Source organism: Carassius gibelio, chromosome A3, assembly GCF_023724105.1.
Source record: "Carassius gibelio isolate Cgi1373 ecotype wild population from Czech Republic chromosome A3, carGib1.2-hapl.c, whole genome shotgun sequence".
NCBI lineage: Eukaryota > Metazoa > Chordata > Actinopteri > Cypriniformes > Cyprinidae > Carassius > Carassius gibelio.
The window spans coordinates 30,969,507-30,994,838 of NC_068373.1; the positions used below are offsets into that span (position 1 = coordinate 30,969,507).

General features: G+C 39.7%; 1 protein-coding gene across 1 annotated transcript; it reads right to left on the reverse strand.

The window, feature by feature from the left end:
• Positions 1-659: 659 nt before the first annotated feature.
• On the reverse strand, positions 660-25,021 carry LOC127942413 (uncharacterized). The gene is made up of 20 exons (XM_052538110.1): positions 24,857-25,021; positions 23,986-24,258; positions 23,611-23,898; positions 23,265-23,543; positions 23,038-23,076; positions 22,890-22,958; positions 10,460-10,732; positions 10,085-10,372; positions 9,739-10,017; positions 9,512-9,550; positions 9,364-9,432; positions 5,505-5,777; positions 5,130-5,417; positions 4,784-5,062; positions 4,557-4,595; positions 4,409-4,477; positions 2,913-3,185; positions 1,697-1,984; positions 1,325-1,609; positions 660-1,215 (listed from the first exon to the last, which is right to left on the reverse strand). The coding sequence occupies exons 1-20, from the start codon at positions 24,936-24,938 to the stop codon at positions 1,199-1,201; spliced, it is 3,789 nt and encodes a 1,262-aa protein (XP_052394070.1). The 5' UTR covers positions 24,939-25,021; the 3' UTR covers positions 660-1,198.
• Between the last annotated feature and the right edge of the window lie 311 nt (positions 25,022-25,332).

Sequence of the window (25,332 nt, forward strand, 5' to 3'; positions counted from 1 at the left end):
TGTAAGCACATACAGTGCTCATGATGGGAAATGGCTCGCTGAAACGTGAACAGGAAGTGGCTTTAATGCTTAGCAGTTGGAGATAGAACACTGATTTTTTGTGATTAAACTCAGAATGGGTCTCTTGCTTCTCTGACACAAACCCTGGTTGTTCTTGTATGATAAATATGCAATAGTCTCGCCAGGCCCATGAGCAGCAGTTATTACGGTACATGAGTTTAATTCAGCCATCCTGACCTACAGTGCATGAGTGTTTCAACTAATGGTGCTTTTACATCCCAGTCATGGCAGTTCAATGGAAAGACAGTTTGTTCATTAAATGTCAGTTTTCCACAAAACATATTACATATTATTTGCAATGAGGGATGCTACAGTGACACCTCTGTTTATTCAGCCATTGTTGTTTACACTGGAAGTTCTTCCATATTCAGATACCCTTAAGTGTAAATAGGTCTACGTGGTTTCAACCAATAAGAAAACAATGTGGTGATGCCAAGATGCGGACGTGGTGAAGCAAGCAATATATTTAGTTTTTGGCAGTCAGTGAAACGCATCTTGCACAGTGGTTTATTGCTGTTAGAACAGAAATCAGTATGAGCAACAGTTCAGTATTGAAACTGTTGAAACCAGACGGTCAAAAACAGACCAAAAAGAAAATGTATTTCTAAATTATGTTTAATGAAAAATCGCACATTATAAGTGAACTATTTATTATAAAAAAATGCAGTTCATGATCCTTTCAAAGAAACAGGGATTTTTTTGGTGATCAAAATTAAAATGGAATTACAAATAAACATGATTAACACAGTCAGTATATATTTACATGCACTACTCTTTGACAATCCGAATAAATACAATCCTGTGTCAGATTGTGAAAATTCTGCTTATATAAGCCTTAATCTTTGCAATCTATTTCACATATTTGTTTACATGTGCAATATATTTATTCTGATCAACAAGTCAGTGCATGCACAGTGCATCTATTCAGATTAATGATAATGGAGCTACATGAGTAATATTATTTTTTTATGATTATTAATTATTTCGGTGAATATATATGTAGCTTGTGTAAAACAAACTAACAAACAACACAAAAGCTTGCTAAAATGATTTAAAGTAGAGGTTAAAAAGCAGGCTAATCCAATTTCCACTGCTTCCAGTCACATACGGTTCCAGTGTGAAACAGCTGTATCTCCAATCATGCCGTCACAGCATCTATACAAATGCAAAAAGATAGAAACAAATGAGGATATAACAAGTAAAAACCTTTACAACTTTTCTAATCCAATATCAAGTATTTCTTTCTCTACACAGCTTTAATTACCCCATTGGACAATAACTGGTTCTTTGAAGGTTCTGTGGGACACAAAACAATCATATTCATCTTTTTCATCCTCATTGATCTCCATACTCTTCCTCAGCTGGAACGTTTCATCATTGTTTGGTCTGATTCCTGTGGATTCAACCTCATTTTCACACAGAGATGTGCGATATTTCCTCATGACCAGTGTCATGTCTTTGGGGTAGAAGCCACTGACTAGACAGGTGAGTTTCAGCTTGGTTTTGTCTCTGGAAGACCTTTTTGCAAAGACATGAACATCTGGAGGAGCTGAAAATAACACAGGAATCAGTTTATCAGCCAGGTTCAACTTCAACAGCTGCAAAACTTAAAACAATTACAAACACATTTACACACAGGTGTTTCTGAGGTGCTCATTTCCATATTCTCTGAATTTGTTGAGCCAGTCCACACACTCTTTCTCCAGGTATCCTTTGGTGTATTGGTTTAGGATCGGCACATTGTCCCATTTTCTCTTGGATGGTATAGCTGCATCAACTGAGGCGACCCACTGAGACTCTTTATCATCAAAAGACAGAAAGTCCACTCCATCAAAGCCGTATTCACTAATGCCTTTGGAAAACTTCACTTCATCTCCCTCCTGCTCAACTTCACAACCGTGTCTCCACTGAAGAACATGAAGCTCTGGAAAGAAATCAAAATGATACCTGCTGTAAAAAATTCTGTAAATTAGTTTAACAATATTAGACAGCTGTTTAATGCTCCTCACTTCATCTCTACTAATTGCTTTGTTACACACAATATTCTTAGTATTCAATAGCAGATCTGACATGGAAGGCCAATCCCGAACATTGGTCATTACTGAGGTCAAAGTTAAGGAAACTTATTCAAAGCTATTTACATTGGTAAAACTATGGACATCGTCCAGACAAACACACACACACACACACACACACACACACACACACACACACACACACACACACACACATATATATATATATATATATATATATATATATACATCTTTAGACATTTCATGGAAATCATTACTGTGAAATTAAAATTAGATTGGTCCCATGATGGAGCCTTGTGGAACCTCTTTGTGCAAGCCAGTTAAGAAGAGTTAGTACAATCAATACACACACACACTTTTCTTCCTATTTAAGAGATATGACTTTATCCAGTATTACCTCTTCAGAAAAATCATGGTTACCACAGTGTCAAATGCCTTCTTTAGATCTATAAAGACCACTCCAACACAGGTATCTTATCCAGTAAGTATTTATCTTTTTCAACTAAACACAACTGGCTGATTTTGGTGAATAACTAGTATGAAATCCAAACTGTACTCGATTCAAAGAGGTAAATCCATTATTTACAGTAAAGGTTTAGCCACCATTTTTGCACAACCTTAGAAATGAAAACCTTAAATTCTACAACCTTAGATATTATTGGCACAATACTAATAGGCATGTAATTACTCAAATTCGATTTATAACCAGATGTATAAATTTGGATCACTGAAGACACTTGAGATAAAGCACCAACTGCTTGCCTAAAGGATAGATTGAACATATGCTGTTTAAACTTCATATTTAATGTTTCTCACCTGATTCATTGTGTCTCATGCGTTTCATCAGAATATCAACATTCACATTAAACCACTGTTCTTTGCTCTTTCTGGACTGGGTGCCTTTTTCCCAGTAATCCTCCTGCATTTTCTCTTTCATCCAGGTCTGTGTGGGAATCTTCCTCTGTTCTTTACTATTGTAAGAGTCGATCTGTCTGTCATCTAGCAGACCCATAGCACTGAACTGATAGATGCCCGGCAGATCCACAGGTTTGGACAGAGCCGTGTAAATGTAATACAGCGAGTGCTTCTCTGCAATGAGGAGAAATAAAATGTGAATTAAACAACTATTCACTGGTTTAAATGTGATAAAAGTGCAGGAGAAAGCAGGTCAAACATCATAGGGTGAAGCACATTAAAAAGTCTCAAAATACTTCAGCTACAGAAAGAACCAAATAGAATCTGTTATGATTATCCCAAACACCAAATTCAATAGCAATCCTAATGCAATCAAACATATCCTCTCAAAAACATATTGTTTGGATTTCAGTCCAAGAAAATAATCCTACAACCCTGTTTATGTAATTCAGGGGGCTAGATAAAACACAATTACAAGCATGAAGCGGTCATTTAAATATTAAGTCATAACCTCTGACTAATGATCAGACTGGAGAGTTTGAGATCGTGGGCTACACATACATCGGCCAGCATGATAACACTCTGAGCAAGGGTGTAAATTTCGTCTAACAGTTGGTGGGGGGACAACATAAAAAAAAAAAACTTGGAAGGATACGTATACACAGAGGAAAGCCATACTACTATTAGTGTAGCAGGGAGACCGTGCCAAATTAGACAACTTTAAGATGTTTTGGTTGCCCCGAGACAGTGCTCTGTGTCCATTGTAGATATTACTTATTTGTCCGCGGTTTCCCCTTTGAATTGGGCCTCTTTTTCACTGTTGCCACAGGCTGTTTTTCATGGGAACTGTGGGTAGAAGCTACCCCAATAATATGTATTTTAGCCCCCAAAATGTGATTTTTACCAGGGGACCCCACTCGACACAAGGTTAGCTTGGGCTAGTTTTGAGTAGCAATTGGACAGTTTTTGTTGTTAACACTTGGCAAACCTTTCCGTCAAGCAAGTAACGTTATTATTAACACAACTGACTGAGAAAAAAAAAATCACTTTGTGTGCTGGACCAACAAATTCAATCCATGGAGGCCCCATCTCACCATTTGCAGGACATAAAAGATCTGTTACAAATGTCTTGTAAACCAAAGGACAAGTCAAGAGGTTTTGTGGAGTCAGTGGCCCTATGTATGAGGGGGAGTGACATGATATTAAGCAGGTGGTTTTAATGTTCTGGATGATCAGTGTATTTATGTCATACGTGATGCACACAAGCACAGCAGCACATGAGCTTCTGTGAAATGCACGAAAACTTGAGCTCCTTTTGTAAGAAGCCCTGAATCTAAATGAGATTTGTCCTGTGTAGAAACAGAAACACACTGATATTCCTTTTAAAATGGAGTTACCAGTTTGAATGACTTTCTCCGGAGAGACCGTCACACAGATGTCTAAAGTTTCTCCAGCTTTCTCTCGTCCTGTTGGAGAAATAGTGCAATGTCACATCGATGCGGTTTGAATCTACTTGAAATTCGATGGTAAATAACAAAGACATACCAGTAGATGCTTCAGCGATCAACAGTTCAGTAACTTGTCCTGGAAAACCATGATAATATCAAGCATAGAGCTATTCTCAGACATAATACTTAATCTCAATGTGTCACATAATATTTCATACAGATGAGTAAAGATGGAGAACTATTTGAATATTCTGAATGAAATCAGAGCAAGTCGTTACGATGCTTGAGCATTAATGACTGAATTAACGCTTTCAGTTTACCTACCCAGTTTCAAGATAATTGATTTGAAGGTTCTGTAGGACACAAAACAATCATATTCATCTTTTTCATCCTCATTGATCTCCACACTCTTCCTCAGCTGGAAGGTCCCATCATGGTTTGGTCTGATTCCTGTGGATTTAACCTCATCTTCACACACAGATGTGTGATTTTTCCTAACAGTCATCGTCACGTCTTTAGAGTAGAAACCGGTGGCCAGACAGGTGAGTTTCAGCTTGGATTCATCACTGGATTTCCTTGCAAACACACGAACATCTGGAGGAGCTGAAAACACAGGAGTTGGTTTATCAGTCATATAAACAACAAATACTAATAGTGAACATTTACTCACCAGCTTTTCTCTGCTCCTCGTCTGCATAGTCTCTGAATTTGTTGAGCCAGTCCACACACTCTTTCTCCAGGTATCCTTTGGTGTATTGGTTTAGGATCGGCACTCTGTCCCATTTTCTCTTGGTCGGTATAGCTGCATCAACAGGAGCGACCCACTGAGACTCTTTCTCATCAAAAGACAAAAAGTTTTCTCCATCATAGCCGTATTCACTAATGCCTTTGGAAAACTTCACTTCATCTCCTTGTTTCTCAATTTCACAACCGTGTCTCCACTGAAGAACATGAAGACCTGAAATGGAGACAGAATGTCTGTGAGGTGAACATATAAATGAAATGATAGTGTATCTGCAGGTTAAACTGTGTGAATGTTTCTCACCTGATTCATTGTGTCTCATGCGTTTCATCAGAATATCAACATTCACATTAAACCACTGTTCTTTGCTCTTTCTGGACTGGGTGCCTTTTTCCCAGTAATCCTCCTGCATTTTCTCTTTCATCCAGGTCTGTGTGGGAATCTTTCTCTGTTCTTTACTATTGTAAGAGTCGATCTGTCTGTCATCTAGCAGACCCATAGCACTGAACTGATAGATGCCCGGCAGATCCACAGGTTTGGACAGAGCCGTGTAAATGTAATACAGCGAGTGCTTCTCTGCAATGAGGAGAAATAAAATGTGAATTAAACAACTATTCACTGGTTTAAATGTGATAAAAGTGCAGGAGAAAGCAGGTCAAACATCATAGGGTGAAGCACATTAAAAAGTCTCAAAATACTTCAGCTACAGAAAGAACCAAATAGAATCTGTTATGTCAAATTACACAGTGCCATATATATATATATATATATATATATGTTTTATCCTTATTATCTATTTACTTCTGTAGGTATCGTGTTATAGTGTATGAGGATATACTGGTATTAGTGATAATGCAATATTTAAAATGAACAGTTCTCTTCTGATGACACCTCATGTAAATACTTGGTAACAGTACCTGGTTGAGCTCCCAGGTGGCAGTATTGTGCCTTAACTCTGACAGAGAACTGTGTTTATCAGAGTGAGTTATTATTATTTTACTAGTCATAGACTGGGAAATATTATGTAACCTATTAACAGCGGTTTTTTGGGTTCATATACTGTACTTAAGTAAAGGGTGATTATTTTAATAAGTACCGCGTTTTCTTTACTCATCTTATTTTTGTATTTGCAATCAATACGGTCTGTGCGTAGTAACACTTCATTTCTTTGTTCAAATCTACGAACAGTTTCACGATTACAAACGGATCTTGAAAAACTGAGCGACCACATTGTTACATTAAACTCTGTAAAATGTTAAGTTGGTCACAGTGCCATGCATTTAAAGGGGGGGGGGGGGGGGGTGAAATGCTATTTCATGCATACTGAGTTATTTACACTGTTAAAGAGTTGGATTCCCATGCTAAACATGGACAAAGTTTCAAAAATTAAGTTGTACGTTTGAAGGAGTATTTTTGTTCCAAAAAAACCTCTTCCGGTTTGTCACAAGTTTCGGAAAGTTTTTTTCGAGTATGGCTCTGTGTGACGTTAGATGGAGCGGAATTTCCTTATATGGGTCCTGAGGCACTTCTGCCGGAAGAGTGCGCGCTCCCGTATAGCAGTGCACTGAGAGCACAACAGACATTCACTGATCAGAGCGAGAGCGTCGAGAAAAGTCACAAAAGGAGTGTGTTTTTGGTTGCCAGGGCAAGACAACCCTGCACAGATTACCAAAGAAAAAACAGCATTAAGGGACCAGTGGATGGAGTTTATTTTTACAGAGCATCAACGGAGTTGTGCAAGTGTTTTTGTTTATTCCCTGCATTTCGGATTGCACATAGTTTATTTCTTAAGGATAATGCAGTCCCAACGAAAAAGGGTCACGATCGTGTGTTGGAACCGCATGCGGTGAGTAAAACTGCTTCAAATATCTCTGTGTTGTTAACTTAGCTATCAGTGTGTAAGCACATCAAGTAAACAACATGCGATGTTGTCATCAAACTGCACTTTCCACATGTACAGCTTAAAAAAAAAAAAAAAAGACGACATAAAGTGGAACTTTCCAAAACCGCTAAGCAAATATATACAGTTTCAGTACATACCACATAGCATACCGCCTTTGCTGATGCTGCTCTTGTTAAATTTCAGCCTCTGGATCTGTGTCACAGCTTCCAGACGCGCTCAACACAAAAGCCTACTGGCGCTCCTGATTCTTTAGCTCCGCCCACACGTCACGCCTCCAGTCGGTCGTGTTTTTCCGGGAAAAATGGGTACAGACTATCTTTCTCTTATAAATATAATAAAACTAAAGACTTTTTGGAGTTAAGAAGGATGCAGTACTACTCTATAGGTACTCAAGATTAACAGGATATTGAGTGAAAACCAGCATTTCACCCCCCCCCCCCCCTTTAATGCCTCATATGTGGTCATTCTTCAATAAGGTTCATTAGTTAACATTAGTTAATTACATAAGTTAACAATGTTAATGTTAAGTTAACATGTTAACAAATGGCATCTTATTGTAAAGTGTTACCATTAATATTTATTCATCATACTGTTGAACTTGACAGTATTTTCTCTCTTGTTATTTCATAAGAGCTTCAAAGAAGACGCAGAAAGCCAGAGTCTTGTGCCCTGCGTTTATCAGTATCAATATTAGGCTCGTTGGGTGAAAAAGAAAAACTCAAAAAACAAAGTAAAAAATAATTTGACTGATATCTTCCCCACCCCAAGGTTTCTGTAGATATCACGATATATCGAGATCGTGAATTCTTATGGCCACAATAACCGTGATATGAAAAATCTAATATCGTGATAGCCCTAGTATATATGTATATGTATATGTATATGTAAAGCTCTATAGTAGGTGTTTTTTCCATCATAATATTTGAGGAAGGGGGGCTCAACAATACAATCCTGCTCAGGACACACATTTGGCCAGCAGCGGCCCTGAAGATGTTGTTATACACATCTCTGGGAATGTGTGCTCTACTACACACACACACACACACACACACACACACACACACACTGAAGCACGCGTGGTGTTTTCAGCTCTTCACTATACTGACGCATGATGTAGGCTACACATGTGGACATTACACATTACTACAACCTGTCAAAATAAAATCGCGGTATAACTTAAAGAAATTCAAACAGAAATATAGTACTATTGCATAGTAGAGTATGCTATACGTCAAGTATTAGCATATTTGATATGCTATACTTCCTATCAGCTAATAATAATAGTTTATTAAAAAACACAGAAACTCTTTCTACAACCCAACAAAATAAAAGTTTGGTCTAACTCAAATAAATTATGTAAGAAATTGCACAGTAAAATATACTTAACATTTTTTTTACTAAAACATTATTTTAAAGGAATGTCACACAAGTTTTCATAGAAGTTTTAATTTAAGCTTGCCAAAACAATAGCACCATATTTTTCAGAAACAATTTCTAAAAGTACATTTGTATTTGTGCCTATAATGTTTATTTATTTATTATTATTGTCAGCTAATAAAAGCTATGCTTCAGGACCATATTCATATAACATCTAAGGTTAAATGTAGCTCTTGACTGGTTGAGTTAGATGATGATTAACACTAAACAGAAGAAAATCAGTTGAGTCTCCCCAGCTGGAAATTTAATTGGGTGTTAAAGTCTTGTTTCTTATAATAACATTGACATATTAATAACACTGAACCTTTTATAATGCTCTTAATGACATGTGGATGCATACTGTATGCATTAGTGAGTGTGAGGGGCTTATGGGGTATGTCACTTATTCCTTATATGAACTGTTTCAAATGCAAGACATTGATTGCATGAGATTAAGTTTGTAAATGATAGCCTGTGTCCTTTTGTAGTGTGCACATATATTTATCATCAAACTGTGATAACTGGGACTAAATTCAGTATATATACGTCTGCCATATGTTGCCAGCCCTCAAAGATTCCTGCCCCCTTCTCACCACCCCATCAATATTTTTCTAGATCCGCCCCTGTATGAGGGGGAGTGACATGATATTAAGCAGGTGGTTTTAATGTTCTGGATGATCAGTGTATTTATGTCATACGTGATGCACACAAGCACAGCAGCACATGAGCTTCTGTGAAATGCACGAAAACTTGAGCTCCTTTTGTAAGAAGCCCTGAATCTAAATGAGATTTGTCCTGTGTAGAAACAGAAACACACTGATATTCCTTTTAAAATGGAGTTACCAGTTTGAATGACTTTCTCCGGAGAGACCGTCACACAGATGTCTAAAGTTTCTCCAGCTTTCTCTCGTCCTGTTGGAGAAATAGTGCAATGTCACATCGATGCGGTTTGAATCTACTTGAAATTCGATGGTAAATAACAAAGACATACCAGTAGATGCTTCAGCGATCAACAGTTCAGTAACTTGTCCTGGAAAACCATGATAATATCAAGCATAGAGCTATTCTCAGACATAATACTTAATCTCAATGTGTCACATAATATTTCATACAGATGAGTAAAGATGGAGAACTATTTGAATATTCTGAATGAAATCAGAGCAAGTCGTTACGATGCTTGAGCATTAATGACTGAATTAATGCTTTCAGTTTACCTACCCAGTTTCAAGATAATTGATTTGAAGGTTCTGTAGGACACAAAACAATCATATTCATCTTTTTCATCCTCACTGATCTCCACACTCTTCCTCAGCTGGAAGGTCCCATCATGGTTTGGTCTGATTCCTGTGGATTTAACCTCATCTTCACACACAGATGTGTGATTTTTCCTAACAGTCATCGTCACGTCTTTAGAGTAGAAACCGGTGGCCAGACAGGTGAGTTTCAGCTTGGATTCATCACTGGATTTCCTTGCAAACACACGAACATCTGGAGGAGCTGAAAACACAGGAGTTGGTTTATCAATCATATAAACAACAAATACTAATAGTGAACATTTACTCACCAGCTTTTCTCTGCTCCTCGTCTGCATAGTCTCTGAATTTGTTGAGCCAGTCCACACACTCTTTCTCCAGGTATCCTTTGGTGTATTGGTTTAGGATCGGCACTCTGTCCCATTTTCTCTTGGTCGGTATAGCTGCATCAACAGGAGCGACCCACTGAGACTCTTTCTCATCAAAAGACAAAAAGTTTTCTCCATCAAAGCCGTATTCACTAATGCCTTTGGAAAACTTCACTTCATCTCCTTGTTTCTCAATTTCACAACCGTGTCTCCACTGAAGAACATGAAGACCTGAAATGGAGACAGAATGTCTGTGAGGTGAACATATAAATGAAATGATAGTGTATCTGCAGGTTAAACTGTGTGAATGTTTCTCACCTGATTCATTGTGTCTCATGCGTTTCATCAGAATATCAACATTCACATTAAACCACTGTTCTTTGCTCTTTCTGGACTGGGTGCCTTTTTCCCAGTAATCCTCCTGCATTTTCTCTTTCATCCAGGTCTGTGTGGGAATCTTTCTCTGTTCTTTACTATTGTAAGAGTCGATCTGTCTGTCATCTAGCAGACCCATAGCACTGAACTGATAGATGCCCGGCAGATCCACAGGTTTGGACAGAGCCGTGTAAATGTAATACAGCGAGTGCTTCTCTGCAATGAGGAGAAATAAAATGTGAATTAAACAACTATTCACTGGTTTAAATGTGATAAAAGTGCAGGAGAAAGCAGGTCAAACATCATAGGGTGAAGCACATTAAAAAGTCTCAAAATACTTCAGCTACAGAAAGAACCAAATAGAATCTGTTATGTCAAATTACACAGTGCCATATATATATATATATATATATATATGTTTTATCCTTATTATCTATTTACTTCTGTCGGTATCGTGTTATAGTGTATGAGGATATACCGGTATTAGTGATAACGCAATATTTAAAATGAACAGTTCTCTTCTGATGACACCTCATGTAAATACTTGGTAACAGTACCTGGTTGAGCTCCCAGGTGGCAGTATTGTGCCTTAACTCTGACAGAGAACTGTGTTTATCAGAGTGAGTTATTATTATTTTACTAGTCATAGACTGGGAAATATTATATAACCTATTAACAGCGGTTTTCTGGGTTCATATACTGTACTTAAGTAAAGGGTGATTATTTTAATAAGTACCGCCTTTTCTTTACTCGTCTTATTTTTGTATTTGCAATCAATACGGTCTGTGCGTAGTAACACTTCATTTCTTTTTTTGTTCAAATCTATGAACAGTTTCACGATTAAAACGGATCTTGAAAAACTGAGTGACCACATTGCTACATTAAACTCTGTAAAATGTTAAGTTGGTCACAGTGCCATGCATTTAAAGGGGGGGGGGGGGGGGGAATGCTATTTCATGCATACTTAGTTTTTTACACTGTTAAAGAGTTGGATTCCCATGCTAAACATGGACAAAGTTTCAAAAATTAAGTTGTACGTTTGAAGGAGTATTTTTGTTCCAAAAAAACCTCTTCCGGTTTGTCACAAGTTTCGGAAAGTTTTTTTTCGAGTATGGCTCTGTGTGACGTTAGATGGAGCAGAATTTCCTTATATGGGTCCTGAGGCACTTCTCCCAGAAGAGTGCGCGCTCCCGTATAGCAGAGCACTGAGAGCACAACAGACTTCACTGATCAGAGCGAGAGCGTCGCGAAATGTCACGAAAGAAGTGTGTTTTTGGTTGCCAGGGCAAGACAACCCTGCACAGATTACCAAAGAAAAAACAGCATTAAGGGACCAGTGGATGGAGTTTATTTTTACAGAGCATCAACGGAGTTGTGCAAGTGTTTTTGTTTGTTCCCTGCTTTTCGGATTGCACATCGTTTATTTCTTAAGGATGATGCAGTCCCAATGGAAAAGGGTCACGATTGTGTGTTGGAACCACATGCGGTGAGTAAAACTGCTTCAAATATCTCTGTGTTGTTAACTTAGCTATCAGCTGTAAGCACATCAAGTAAACAACATGCGATGTTGTCATCAAACTGCACTTTCCACATGTACAGCTTAAAAAAAAAAAAAAAAGACGACATAAAGTGGAACTTTCCAAAACCGCTAAGCAAATATATACAGTTTCAGTACATACCACATAGCATACCGCCTTTGCTGATGCTGCTCTTGTTAAATTTCAGCCTCTGGATCTGTGTCACAGCTTCCAGACGCGCTCAACACAAAAGCCTACTGGCGCTCGTGATTTTTTAGCTCCGCCCACACGTCACGCCTCCAGTCGGTCGTGTTTTTCCGGGAAAAATCGGTACAGACTATCTTTCTCTTATAAATATAATAAAACTAAAGACTTTTTGGAGTTATGAAGGATGCAGTACTACTCTATAGGTACTCAAGATTAACAGGATATTGAGTGAAAACGAGCATTTCACCCCCCCCCCCCCCCCCTTTAATGCCTCATATGTGGTCATTCTTCAATAAGGTTCATTAGTTAACATTAGTTAATTACATAAGTTAACATATATAGATAACATGAATAATAATTAACAATATTTGCACAGCATTTATTAATCTTAGTTCATGTTAATTTCAGCATTTACTAATGCATTGTTAAAATCAGAAGTTGTGTTTGTAAACATTAATGTACTATGAACATGAACATTGAATAACTCGATTTTTATTAACATTAATTAAGATTAATAAATTGTGTAATAAATGTATTGTTCATCGTTCATTCATGTTTGTTAATACATTAATGTTAACAAATGGCATCTTATTGTAAAGTGTTACCATTAATATTTATTCATCATACTGTTGAACTTGACAGTATTTTCTCTCTTGTTATTTCATAAGAGCTTCAAAGAAGACGCAGAAAGCCAGAGTCTTGTGCCCTGCGTTTATCAGTATCAATATTAGGCTCGTTGGGTGAAAAAGAAAAACTCAATAAACAAAGTAAAAAATAATTTGACTGATATCTTCCCCACCCCAAGTGTAGGGAAGTTTGAACTATTGCTGATCAGGAGATTGTGCTCGCCCCAGGGTGTCAGTAAAAACACGGCACAGGATTCAGAACATTCTGACTTTACTGTAGTAAACGTGTGTGTGTGTGTGTGGTCTGAAATAAACAAATAAATAACATATTACAATAATATAATGACAACATATATACATGATATTCACATCTAATACAATTCCTAGTTAACTGCAATACTTAAATTTCCCTCTAGATGGCGCATTCAGCATGTATAACAGTAATTTGCAAATTCTCCGTGTCTGTTATAGTGATGAGTAATCATCGTATACGAACGGGATTACGGAAAATATGATAAAATCAACATCTAAACACTCATTAACTAAATTATGATGCACCAAACAATGATACATAAGGAATGAAGTAAATAAATAACTTTATATGCATAATCTGTTATATTTAACTACTTCAGCGTGAGTTCAGAACTCTGAGGAGACAGACATCTTGCTAATTTCTTTCAAATAAAGCCATAACAGGGCGGGATAACTATATTAAGTATCACATATAAGTATATAGACTTACATCTTTGCATAAACGTACACAAAGTAGGCAAACTCCAAAGATTAACATCAGGAACTCAGGAACATGCGTTCATTCTCTTCACTCCGCTCGCTGACAAAAGAGATCGGGAAGTGTCTAGCTCGCCACCTATCGTCCTTTTGCAACGTCATCCATAAAGTGGACTCTGATTGGTTAGACCTCCTTAACACTGCCGCAGGGCATATTTGTTTCTCAATCTAAGTTAAGAGTCTTTGGGTTTGATGTTGGTGTCATTTTCCTCAGTAATCTCTGGTAGGTTAATGAGACGGGTGACAGGCCGTGTATATAGTCGACCCTTAACTTGGACCTCTACAGACCTTACTTGTCCATCTGCTCCAGGGAATGTCCTGACCACTCTCCCGATTAACCAGAGGGCCCTTGGTAGTTGAGGGTCAACCAACATTACAACGGCTCCAACTGCAAGGTTTTTTGTCTCTGCATGCCATTTTTGTCGCAGCTGGAGGTTAGGCAAGTGGTGTCTCACAAAGCTTGACCAGAAATGATCAGTGAGGACTTGGCTTTGTCTCCATCGGCGTCGTCCAATGAGTTCGTTAGCAGGGTATGTCACTTGAGGTAGAGAGCTATCTGGCCGCCCCATGAGCAGGAGATTTGGGGTAACTGGGTCCAAATCAGCTATGTTGGAGGAAACATATCCTAGGGGCTTACTATTGAGAATTCCCTCTATCTCAATAAGCACAGTTTGAAGCACTTCTTCTGTCACTGTTTGTGCACCTACTACTGTACGGAGGGCATTTTTGAGGGATCGAATCTCTCTTTCCCAGATGCCACTAAAGTGGGGAGCACTAGGAGGGTTAAAGAGGAATGTGATTTTCTGTTTGGCAAGATGTTGTTGAAGCTCTTGACTACAATTTGTTAAGGCCTCTCTTAGCTCTCTCTCTCCACCCTGGAAATTAGTGCCCTGGTCAGATAGCAGTTCAGAAGGGGTGCCTCGGCGTGCAATAAATCTTCTCAGAGCCATAAGAAAGGAATCTGTGTCTATAGATGTGAGCAGCTCAATGTGTACACAGCGAGTCGTGAGACACTTGAAGATTATGCCCCATCTTTTTTCACAGCGTCTGCCTATCTTGATTTGGAAGGGCCCAAAACAATTCATACCCGTGCTGTAAAAGGGAGGTTTGTGGAGTCTCAGACGTGCTGGAGGTAAATCAGCCATTTTAGGGACCTCAGGTTTTGCCTTCCACTTACGACATTCTATACAGTTGTGTTGGGATTTTCGAACTGCCTCACGACCTCGGAGTATCCACACATTTCTCCTCAATTCAGCAAATACCCGTTCCGGTCCTGGGTGACACAACTTACTGTCATAGTCTTGTATGAGTAGTTTGGTTGCCGGGTGGTGAGGATCCAGAACTATTGGGTGAATTGTCTGGAGTTCTAGACCTTCAGCCCTACGTAGACGTCCTCCAACACGTATAAGCTGACTGGATCCATCAAACTCTGGGGCCAAAGTAAGCAAGCGGCTTGTGGTGGAGACAGGCTTACCAGCTCTCAGTTGTTCATATTCCTCAGGGAAGCTGTTTCGTTGGATATTTTGAAAGATGAGATTTTCTGCCATCACATAATCTTTAGCTGTAGGTGAGCTGGATTGGTTTGAGTCACTTTGAGTGTGCTGGACTGTGGCTTCAACTAGGTCTTTCCAGGAACTGTACTCACTAGGTTCTACGGGATTGGACATTCTTGAGACACCACAGAATACACTTTTCCTCTTTTCCCCCTCATCATCAGGGGTTTTAAAGGTTGGCCTAGCTGGCCACTCAGATTCAGCTTGTAGTAAGAATGGTGGACCTTGACTCCATCTGTTTGGTGTTGTAAGCTCTATTAAGCTGCGCCCCCTTGTGAGATCATCTGCAGGGTTTCTAGGAGAATCTACATATCGCCATTCATGTTGGTCAGTTAGGTCTTGGATTTCTGCTATCCTAGTCCCTACGAAGACTTTAAAGGTGCAGGACTCAGATTTTATCCATGAAAGAACTGTGGTTGAATCGGACCAAAGGACCACTCGGTTGATTTCAATTGTGAGTTCGTTTTCTAGTAGCTTTGAAAGTTGGGCACCAATAAGGGCTGCACATAGCTCAAGTCTTGGAACAGTTTGTTTGCGTTTGGGGGCAACTTTAGATCTGGCCATCAGGAATGCAAGCTGAATTTTGCCCTGTTCATCTTCAGATCTGAGGTATGCCACAGAACCATATGCTTGTTCTGAAGCATCACAGAAGATATGAATTTGTCTTGTGACATTGGGTTTGTCCATATCTGCTGAAACATAGCACCGTGGAAGTGTAACTTCAGAAAGGATGGGGAGCTCATTCTCCCAATCGTTCCAGGCTTTCAATAGGTCTGTTGGCAACAGGGGGTCATCCCAATCTCTTTGTTTGTTCCACAACTGTTGGATCAGAATTTTAGCACGGGAGGTGAAAGGCAAAATGAATCCCAGAGGGTCATATTGGCTTGCTGTGACCTTATAAATGTGCCGCAGAGTGGGTGTGGTTTTTGGTACTGGGCGGTGTTTGTAACCGAGGATGTCTGCATCATAATTCCATCTCAAGCCAAGAGTGGATTCCTGTGGTTCGACCTTGTCATGTGATAGCCAAAGCTCAATGCTGTCTGAACGAGCCTCTTTGGGAAGGTGATCAATGACATTTGGCATGTTGCAGGCCCATTGACGAATTTCAAACCCACCACTACTAAGAAGGCTACGCAAACCATCCACCAACTGTTTGGCATCATCTGGGAAACTTACACTCTTGAGGCAGTTGTCTACATAAAAGTTACGTTCAACTGTTGATCTGAGAGTGTTATCTGGTTGCGTGTTCTCCAAAGCATGGCGCTGTACAGCATAAATGGCACAGCAGGGGCTGCAGGTTGTGCCAAAAGGCAACACTTGCCACTCATAAATGCTGGGAGGCTTACTGGGTTCAAGATCACGCCAAACAAAGCGGAGGAGATGTTTGTCATCAGGCAGTAGGCGGACCTGATGAAACATAGCCTTTATATCTCCACTTACTGCAACAGTATACTCCCTGAAGCGCAACAGAACTCCCAAAAGGGAAGGGCTAAGAGCAGGTCTGGCAAGGAGGTAGTGGTTCAGGTTTTGACCTTTGTGTTCAAAGGAGCAGTTGAACACAACACGGTTTTTTCCATTATGTTGAACCATGTGGTGGGGAATAAACCATGATTCTCCTCCAGTGGTCTCACAGTCCATAGTGAGCTTAACAACATAGCCAGAATTCTCCAGTTTCTTGATCTCTTCATTGTATGTAACTGCTTTCACAGGATCCTTTGCCAGTCGTCGCTCTGTGCTTCTCAAATTGGGCATGACAGAATCCTTCGTGCCATGGAGGTGAGGCATATCAGCTTTCCTTAGGAGTGGTGTTGCATAGCGGTTCACTCCATCTACCATGACTCTGGTGGTTCTGGCTTGTAACAAGTCCAATGCAATCTGATCTTGTCTTGATCGTACAACCAATCTCTCGTTCTTATGTGGGATAGCATCACCTTGCCAAAGTCTCTCAACATTCCGGAAAAACTCTTCCATTTGAGGGTTGACAGAGATATGTAAACATTGCTGAGGTGGAAGCTGTTCCTCTAGAAAGCATGTTGGGCCTTGTAATGTCCAAAATGAATCCCAGAGGGTCATATTGGCTTGCTGTGACCTTATAAATGTGCCGCAGAGTGGGTGTGGTTTTTGGTACTGGGCGGTGTTTGTAACTGAGGATGTCTGCATCATAATTCCATCTCAAGCCAAGAGTGGATTCCTGTGGTTCGACCTTGTCATGTGATAGCCAAAGCTCAATGCTGTCTGAACGAGCCTCTTTGGGAAGGTGATCAATGACATTTGGCATGTTGCAGGCCCATTGACGAATTTCAAACCCACCACTACTAAGAAGGCTACGCAAACCATCCATCAACTGTTTGGCATCATCTGGGAACCTTACACTCTTGAGGCAGTTGTCTACATAAAAGTTACGTTCAACTGTTGATCTGAGAGTGTTATCTGGTTGCGTGTTCTCCAAAGCATGGCGCTGTACAGCATAAATGGCACAGCAGGGGCTGCAGGTTGTGCCAAAAGGCAACACTTGCCACTCATAAATGCTGGGAGGCTTACTGGGTTCAAGATCACGCCAAACAAAGCGGAGGAGATGTTTGTCATCAGGCAGTAGGCGGACCTGATGAAACATAGCCTTTATATCTCCACTTACTGCAACAGTATAGTCCCTGAAGCGCAACAGAACTCCCAAAAGGGAAGGGCTAAGAGCAGGTCCGGCAAGGAGGTAGTGGTTCAGGTTTTGACCTTTGTGTTCAAAGGAGCAGTTGAACACAACACGGTTTTTTCCATTATGTTGAACCATGTGGTGGGAAATAAACCATGATTCTCCTCCAGTGGTCTCACAGTCCATAGTGAGCTTAACAACATAGCCAGAATTCTCCAGTTTCTTGATCTCTTCATTGTATGTAACTGCCTTCACAGGATCCTTTGCCAGTCGTCGCTCTGTGCTTCTCAAATTGGGCATGACAGAATCCTTCGTGGCATGGAGGTGAGGCATATCAGCTTTCCTTAGGAGTGGTGTTGCATAGCGGTTCACTCCATCTACCATGACTCTGGTGGTTCTGGCTTGTAACAAGTCCAATGCAATCTGATCTTGTCTTGATCGTACAACCAATCTCTCGTTCTTATGTGGGATAGCATCACCTTGCCAAAGTCTCTCAACATTCCGGAAAAGCTCTTCCATTTGAGGGTTGACAGAGATATGTAAACATTGCTGAGGTGGAAGCTGTTGCTCTAGAAAGCATGTTGGGCCTTGTAATGTCCAACCTAGTCGGGTTCTGATAGCTGCTGGACCTCCAGGGGGGCCGAGAAGTACAGGCTCAATGGGTGTAATTAGGTGGGGGTGATCTGCTCCTATTAGAAGAAGGGGACATGCTCTGTGGATGGGCTGCAAGGGAATCCTCTTCAGGTGTTGATATTTTTGCTGAAGCATAGAGATGGGGTAGGAGTGCTCATCCAGACTTAAGTGCTCAGAGGTAAAAGCATTCTGGATTTGGTAGCTCCGTTGAGGCTGTGATATTGAGCGCACCTTAAAGGAAACGGAGGCCCCAGTGAGTTTCTTGACATCTTGTCGAATTGTTCTTAATGCTAGCTCCTCTGTCTGTCCCTTAAGCCCTAGCTTCTGAACTGCTGCTGGAAGTAGCATGGTTCTTTCGGATCCATCATCGAGCACTGCGTAGGTGTTTAGGCTTCGATTCTTGTGTTGTAGCACGACAGGAATCACTTTCAGTAGAACATGCTTGGATCCTTCAGGCCTGTCCAGGTACAGGGTATTATTTGTGGAGCTCACCAAACAGGTGCCCTCTGTCTGTGATCGGTCGTTCACCTCATGAAGGATTTGAAGGTGTTTACCATTACATAAGTGACAGGGCTTTTTCAGGTTGCAATTTTTTGCTAAGTGAGACCGGCCACATTTCCAACAACGGTTGTTGTCTTTGATCCATTTAATCATCTCCTCTTTACTGAATTTCTGGAAGGTGGTACACTGGCTCAGGAAGTGTTCGGTACTGTCACAGTATGGGCAAAACACCCTACTCTGTTCGAGTCTCTGAACTAAGTTGGACTGCTTTGAGGGTAACAATGCTTGTGTAGTAGTGTTATGGGTTTGATCAGCTCCATGAAGAACAGTGGCAAGTCTAGGCTTTACTAATGAGCTTGATCTTGGTTGCACTATTCTACGTCTCTGCTCCTTTCTTTGATATAAGTCATCACAGTCTTGGCACCATGATTCAAATTTGAGCCACTCTGCTAAATCCAGTAGAGTATAAACTGCACCAGACTGATAAGGCATGTGTCGTCTGAAAGAGGCACGTAAATCTGGAGGAAGTTTAGTGAGCAGACGGGCTACATGTGAACCACATTGTAATTCCACATTACCTTCAGGACCTAATGTCTTCAGAAGACCCACAAGAGCTTGGATTTGAAGGGCAAACCTATCAAAACTGGCCAAATCTCCAGGCTGAACATCAGGGGCATCCATGACCGCTGCTATTTTAGTTAAGGCTAACTGATGAGATCTTCCAAATCTGTCAGTAAGTGCAGTCATAGTGTCTGTGTACGGCCAAAGGGAATTGAGGAATGAGTCTGCAATTAGACGGGCCTCTTCAAACTTCAGATGATCTAAAAGAACCTGATACTTGAATAGCTCAGTTGCATCATCAGGAAGCAGATTGTCAAGAGCCAACTTTAGACGAGCGAACTCGCTGGGGTCATGACGGGTGAAGTATGGAATCGTTGGTTGTGGGCCCCTGTAGGAAGTCTCTGGACAAACTGTGCTCTGAGGCCGCCCCGTGGGAGAAGAGTATGGCAGCTTATGAGCAGTAGAAAGCTGTGGTCTGGACTTGTAGGCATATGTGTCTGCACCTGACTTAAATGAACTCTCCCTAGGTGGTGCTTGAGGTCTGCGTGGAGTAGGTACTGGAATGTAGGGCACTGGACTTGGTGCCGTTACCTCAGGTTGTCTATAAATGGTTCAAGGGAGTGGCACTGGAATTGTACTAATTGGCTGTGGTTGAGATGCTGGTAAGGCTGACGGCTGCTGCAGCCTTAAAGTCTGCATATCTTTTTGAAGTGTCTGTAACTGGCGAATTTCCTCCTTAAGGATCATCTGAGCTTCACGTAACTGCATATTCTCGCTTTTTAGATCTTGAACCTCCAACCTGTGTCTAACAGATATGAATGAAGTCTCATCCTCTTGTAGCGAATGCTCCTCCTCTCCATCACTTTCATAGTGCAGTGTGGTGGACCACTGTCTATCAGGTTGTCGGTCAACACAAGAAACTGGAGTACTCATGGCTCCAGCTACTGCTTCATATGGATGCTGCATGGGGCTGGTTATAACTGGTTCAGTTGGTTGCATATGATATTGTACCTCATAGTCCCTGAGATAGGCTGGAGGCTGAGTTATGCGTCTTGGGCGCACACTATTAAAGGAAGGTTGCTCTGACATCCTGTCTCTGTGGTAAGCACACGATCCGGCTCGAAGGACCACAATGTAGGGAAGTTTGAACTATTGCTGATCAGGAGATTGTGCTCGCCCCAGGGTGTCAGTAAAAACACGGCACAGGATTCAGAACATTCTGACTTTACTGTAGTAAACGTGTGTGTGTGTGTGTGTGTGGTCTGAAATAAACAAATAAATAACATATTACAATAATATAATGACAACATATATACATGATATTCACATCTAATACAATTCCTAGTTAACTGCAATACTTAAATTTCCCTCTAGATGGCGCATTCAGCATGTATAACAGTAATTTGCAAATTCTCCGTGTCTGTTATAGTGATGAGTAATCATCGTATACGAACGGGATTACGGAGAATATGATAAAATCAACATCTAAACACTTATTAACTAAATTATGATGCACCAAACAATGATACATAAGGAATGAAGTAAATAAATAACTTTATATGCATAATCTGTTATATTTAACTACTTCAGCGTGAGTTCAGAACTCTGAGGAGACAGACATCTTGCTAATTTCTTTCAAATAAAGCCATAACAGGGCGGGATAACTATATTAAGTATCACATATAAGTATATAGACTTACATCTTTGCATAAACGCACAAAAAGTAGGCAAACTCCAAAGATTAATATCAGGAACTCAGGAACATGCGTTCATTGTCTAGCTCGCCACCTATCGTCCTTTTGCAACGTCATCCATAAAGTGGACTCTGATTGGTTAGACCTCCTTAACACCAAGGTTTCTGTAGATATCACGATATATCGAGATCGTGAATTCTTATGGCCACAATAACCGTGATATGAAAAATCTAATATCGTGACAGCCCTAGTATATATGTATATGTATATGTATATGTAAAGCTCTATAGTAGGTGTTTTTTCCATCATAATATTTGAGGAAGGGGGGCACAACAATACAGTCCTGCTCAGGACACACATTTGACCAGCAGCGGCCCTGAAGATGTTGTTATACACATCTCTGGCAATGTGTGCTCTACTACACACACACACCCACACACAAACACACAGAGAAGCACGCGTGGTGTTTTCAGCTCTTCACTATACTGACGCATGATGTAGGCTACACATGTGGACATTACACATTACTACAACCTGTCAAAATAAAATCTCAGTATAACTTAAAGAAATTCAAACAGAAATATAGTACTATTGCACAGAAGAGTATGATATACTTCAAGTATTAGCATATTTGATATGCTATACTTCCTATCAGCTAATAATATTAGTTAATTAAAAAACACAGAAACTCTTTCTACAACTGAACAAAATAAAAGTTCGGTCTAACTCAAATAAATTATGTAAGAAATTGCTTAGTAAAATATACTTTAAAAAAGATATACTAAAACATTATTTTAAAGGAATATCAAACAAGTTTTCATAGAAGTTTTAATTTAAGCTTGCCAAAACAATAGCACCATATTTTTCAGAAACAATTTCTAAAAGTACATTTGTATTTTTGCCTATAATGTTTATTTGTTTATTATTATTGTCAGCTAATAAAAGCTATGCTTCAGGACCATATTCATATAACATCTAAGGCTAAATGTAGCTCTTGACTGGTTGAGTTAGATGATGATTAACACTAAACAGTAGAAAATCAGTTGAGTCTCCCCAGCTGGAAATGTCATTGGCTGTTAAAGTCTTGTGTTTCTTATAATAAATTGACATATTGATAACACTGAATCTTTTATAATGCTCTTAATGACATGTGGATGCATACTGTATGCATTAGTGAGTGTGAGGGGCTTATGGGGTATCGTCACTTATTCCTTATATGAACTGTTTCAAATGCAAGACATTGATTGCATGAGATTAAGTTTGTAAATGATAGCCTGTGTCCTTTTGTAGTGTGCACATACATTTATCATCAAACTGTGATAACTGTGACTAAATTCAGTATATATACGTCTGCCATATGTTGCCAGCCCTCAAAAATTCCTGCCCCCTTCTCGCCACCCCATCAATATTTTTCTAGATCCGCCCCTGTATGAGGGGGAGTGACATGATATTAAGCAGGTGGTTTTAATGTTCTGGATGATCAGTGTATTTATGTCATACGTGATGCACACAAGCACAGCAGCACATGAGCTTCTGTGAAATGCACGAAAACTTGAGCTCCTTTTGTAAGAAGCCCTGAATCTAAATGAGATTTGTCCTGTGTAGAAACAGAAACACACTGATATTCCTTTTAAAATGGAGTTACCAGTTTGAATGACTTTCTCCGGAGAGACCGTCACACAGATGTCTAATGTTTCTCCAGCTTTCTCTCGTCCTGTTGGAGAAATAGTGCAATGTCACATCGATGCGGTTTGAATCTACTTGAAATTCGATGGTAAATAACAAAGACATACCAGTAGATGCTTCAGCGATCAACGGTTCATTAACTTGTCCTGGAAAACCATGATAATATCAAGCATAGAGCTATTCTCAGACATAATACTTAATCTCAATGTGTCACATAATATTTCATACAGATGAGTAAAGATGGAGAACTATTTGAATATTCTGAATGAAATCAGAGCAAGTCGTTACGATGCTTGAGCATTAATGACTGAATTAACGCTTTCAGTTTACCTACCCAGTTTCAAGATAATTGATTTGAAGGTTCTGTGGGACACAAAACAATCATATTCATCTTTTTCATCCTCACTGATCTCCACACTCTTCCTCAGCTGGAAGGTCCCATCATGGTTTGGTCTGATTCCTGTGGATTCAACCTCATCTTCACACACTGATGTGTGATTTTTCCTAACAGTCATCGTCACGTCTTTAGAGAAGAAACCGGTGGCCAGACAGGTGAGTTTCAGCTTGGATTCATCACTGGATTTCCTTGCAAACACACGAACATCTGGAGGAGCTGAAAACACAGGAGTTGGTTTATCAGTCATATAAACAACAAATACTAATAGTGAACATTTACTCACCAGCTTTTCTCTGCTCCTCGTCTGCATAGTCTCTGAATTTGTTGAGCCAGTCCACACACTCTTTCTCCAGGTATCCTTTGGTGTATTGGTTTAGGATCGGCACTCTGTCCCATTTTCTCTTGGTTGGTAGAGCTGCATCAACAGGAGCGACCCACTGAGACTCTTTCTCATCAAAAGACAGAAAGTTTTCTCCATCAAAGCCGTATTCACTAATGCCTTTGGAAAACTTCACTTCATCTCCTTGTTTCTCAATTTCACAACCGTGTCTCCACTGAAGAACATGAAGACCTGAAATAGAGACAGAATGTCTGTGAGGTGAACATATAAGTGAAATGATAGTGTATCTGCAGGTTAAACTGTGTGAATGTTTCTCACCTGTTTCATTGTGTCTCATGCGTTTCATCAGAATATCAACATTCACATTAAACCACTGTTCTTTGCTCTTTCTGGACTGGGTGCCTTTTTCCCAGTAATCCTCCTGCATTTTCTCTTTCATCCAGGTCTGTGTGGGAATCTTTCTCTGTTCTTTACTATTGTAAGAGTCGATCTGTCTGTCATCTAGCAGACCCATAGCACTGAACTGATAGATGCCCGGCAGATCCACAGGTTTGGACAGAGCCGTGTAAATGTAATACAGCGAGTGCTTCTCTGCAATGAGGAGAAATAAAATGTGAATTAAACAACTATTCACTGGTTTGCGATTAGTTTAATGTAATTTCTTTATGTATTGTAAATTGTATTTTTGTGTGCTGGTCTTTCTGTAAATTCAGTTGTCCTTAGGGGACATAAAGAAAGAAAGAAAGTGATTGAGAAAGTACAGACTTTTATCATAATACATACATCTGTAATTATCTGAGTCTAGTAAACATTCCATATCTAAACCAACGCAATAAAAACACAGATATTAAAAACACATATTTATGGTTATCCAATAGGATCATAGTCTTTGTTAAATAATTTGATGCTCCTAAAACAGTCCTGTTTAATATGTAAACCTCTAATGCTGATCAATCACATAACGGTGTTGGCAAATGCTGCTGCAGTGTTTATCGAAAGTTAAGTTGATATTTTTATATTTTTAGCAGACAAAACTCGTACTACTTTTATATTTCATTGCCTATACGATGTTAGCATGCATTTCTCATAACATTTAATTTCTGTCGTTAAACTAACTCCTGAAATCACGACGCGTACTTGTTACTTTCACTTTCATTCTCTGACAAAGGCAGACACTTTTACTCTTTACCTGCTCGCAGCGAAGGCAAAGTCCCATAAAGGAGAAGAAAATACAGCCGAGCAAAGATCTTCGTTATGACATTTGTTCGCATATTGAAACTTTGTGTGTGAATTTAACTAATTATTATTATTATTATTATTATTATTAGATCGTTGAACGCAAAGCAGCAGAAAAGATGTTTTGACCAGTGGGAAAATATGACGTCGTCGTTGAAATTTGATCTGTGTCTGGGCAGAAATTGGTGAAGCAACACACAAAAACTGTGGTTTATTTACAGTGATGATAGTTCAGTGTTCATGAGGACATTTATCGATGATAATAAACAAGTCTTCCACAAAGATATAGTTCGTTAAATGATGGTTTCATTTGCTATTAAATATTAGCAAATATCAATAGTAAACTGATTAACATTCACACACACACACACACACACACACACAAACCCGATTCAAAAAAAAATTGGACACTGTACAAATTGTGATTAA

Coding starts and splice junctions, on each gene's coding strand:
- LOC127942413 (XM_052538110.1), bottom strand. CDS start 24,938: ATGCGAACAAATGTCATAACGAAGATCTTTGCTCGGCTGTATTTTCTT. Junction 23,899..23,985: donor CATGAGACACAATGAAACAG/GTGAGAAACATT, acceptor TCTCTATTTCAG/GTCTTCATGTTCTTCAGTGG. Junction 9,551..9,738: donor ATCAATTATCTTGAAACTGG/GTAGGTAAACTG, acceptor ATGGTTTTCCAG/GACAAGTTACTGAACTGTTG.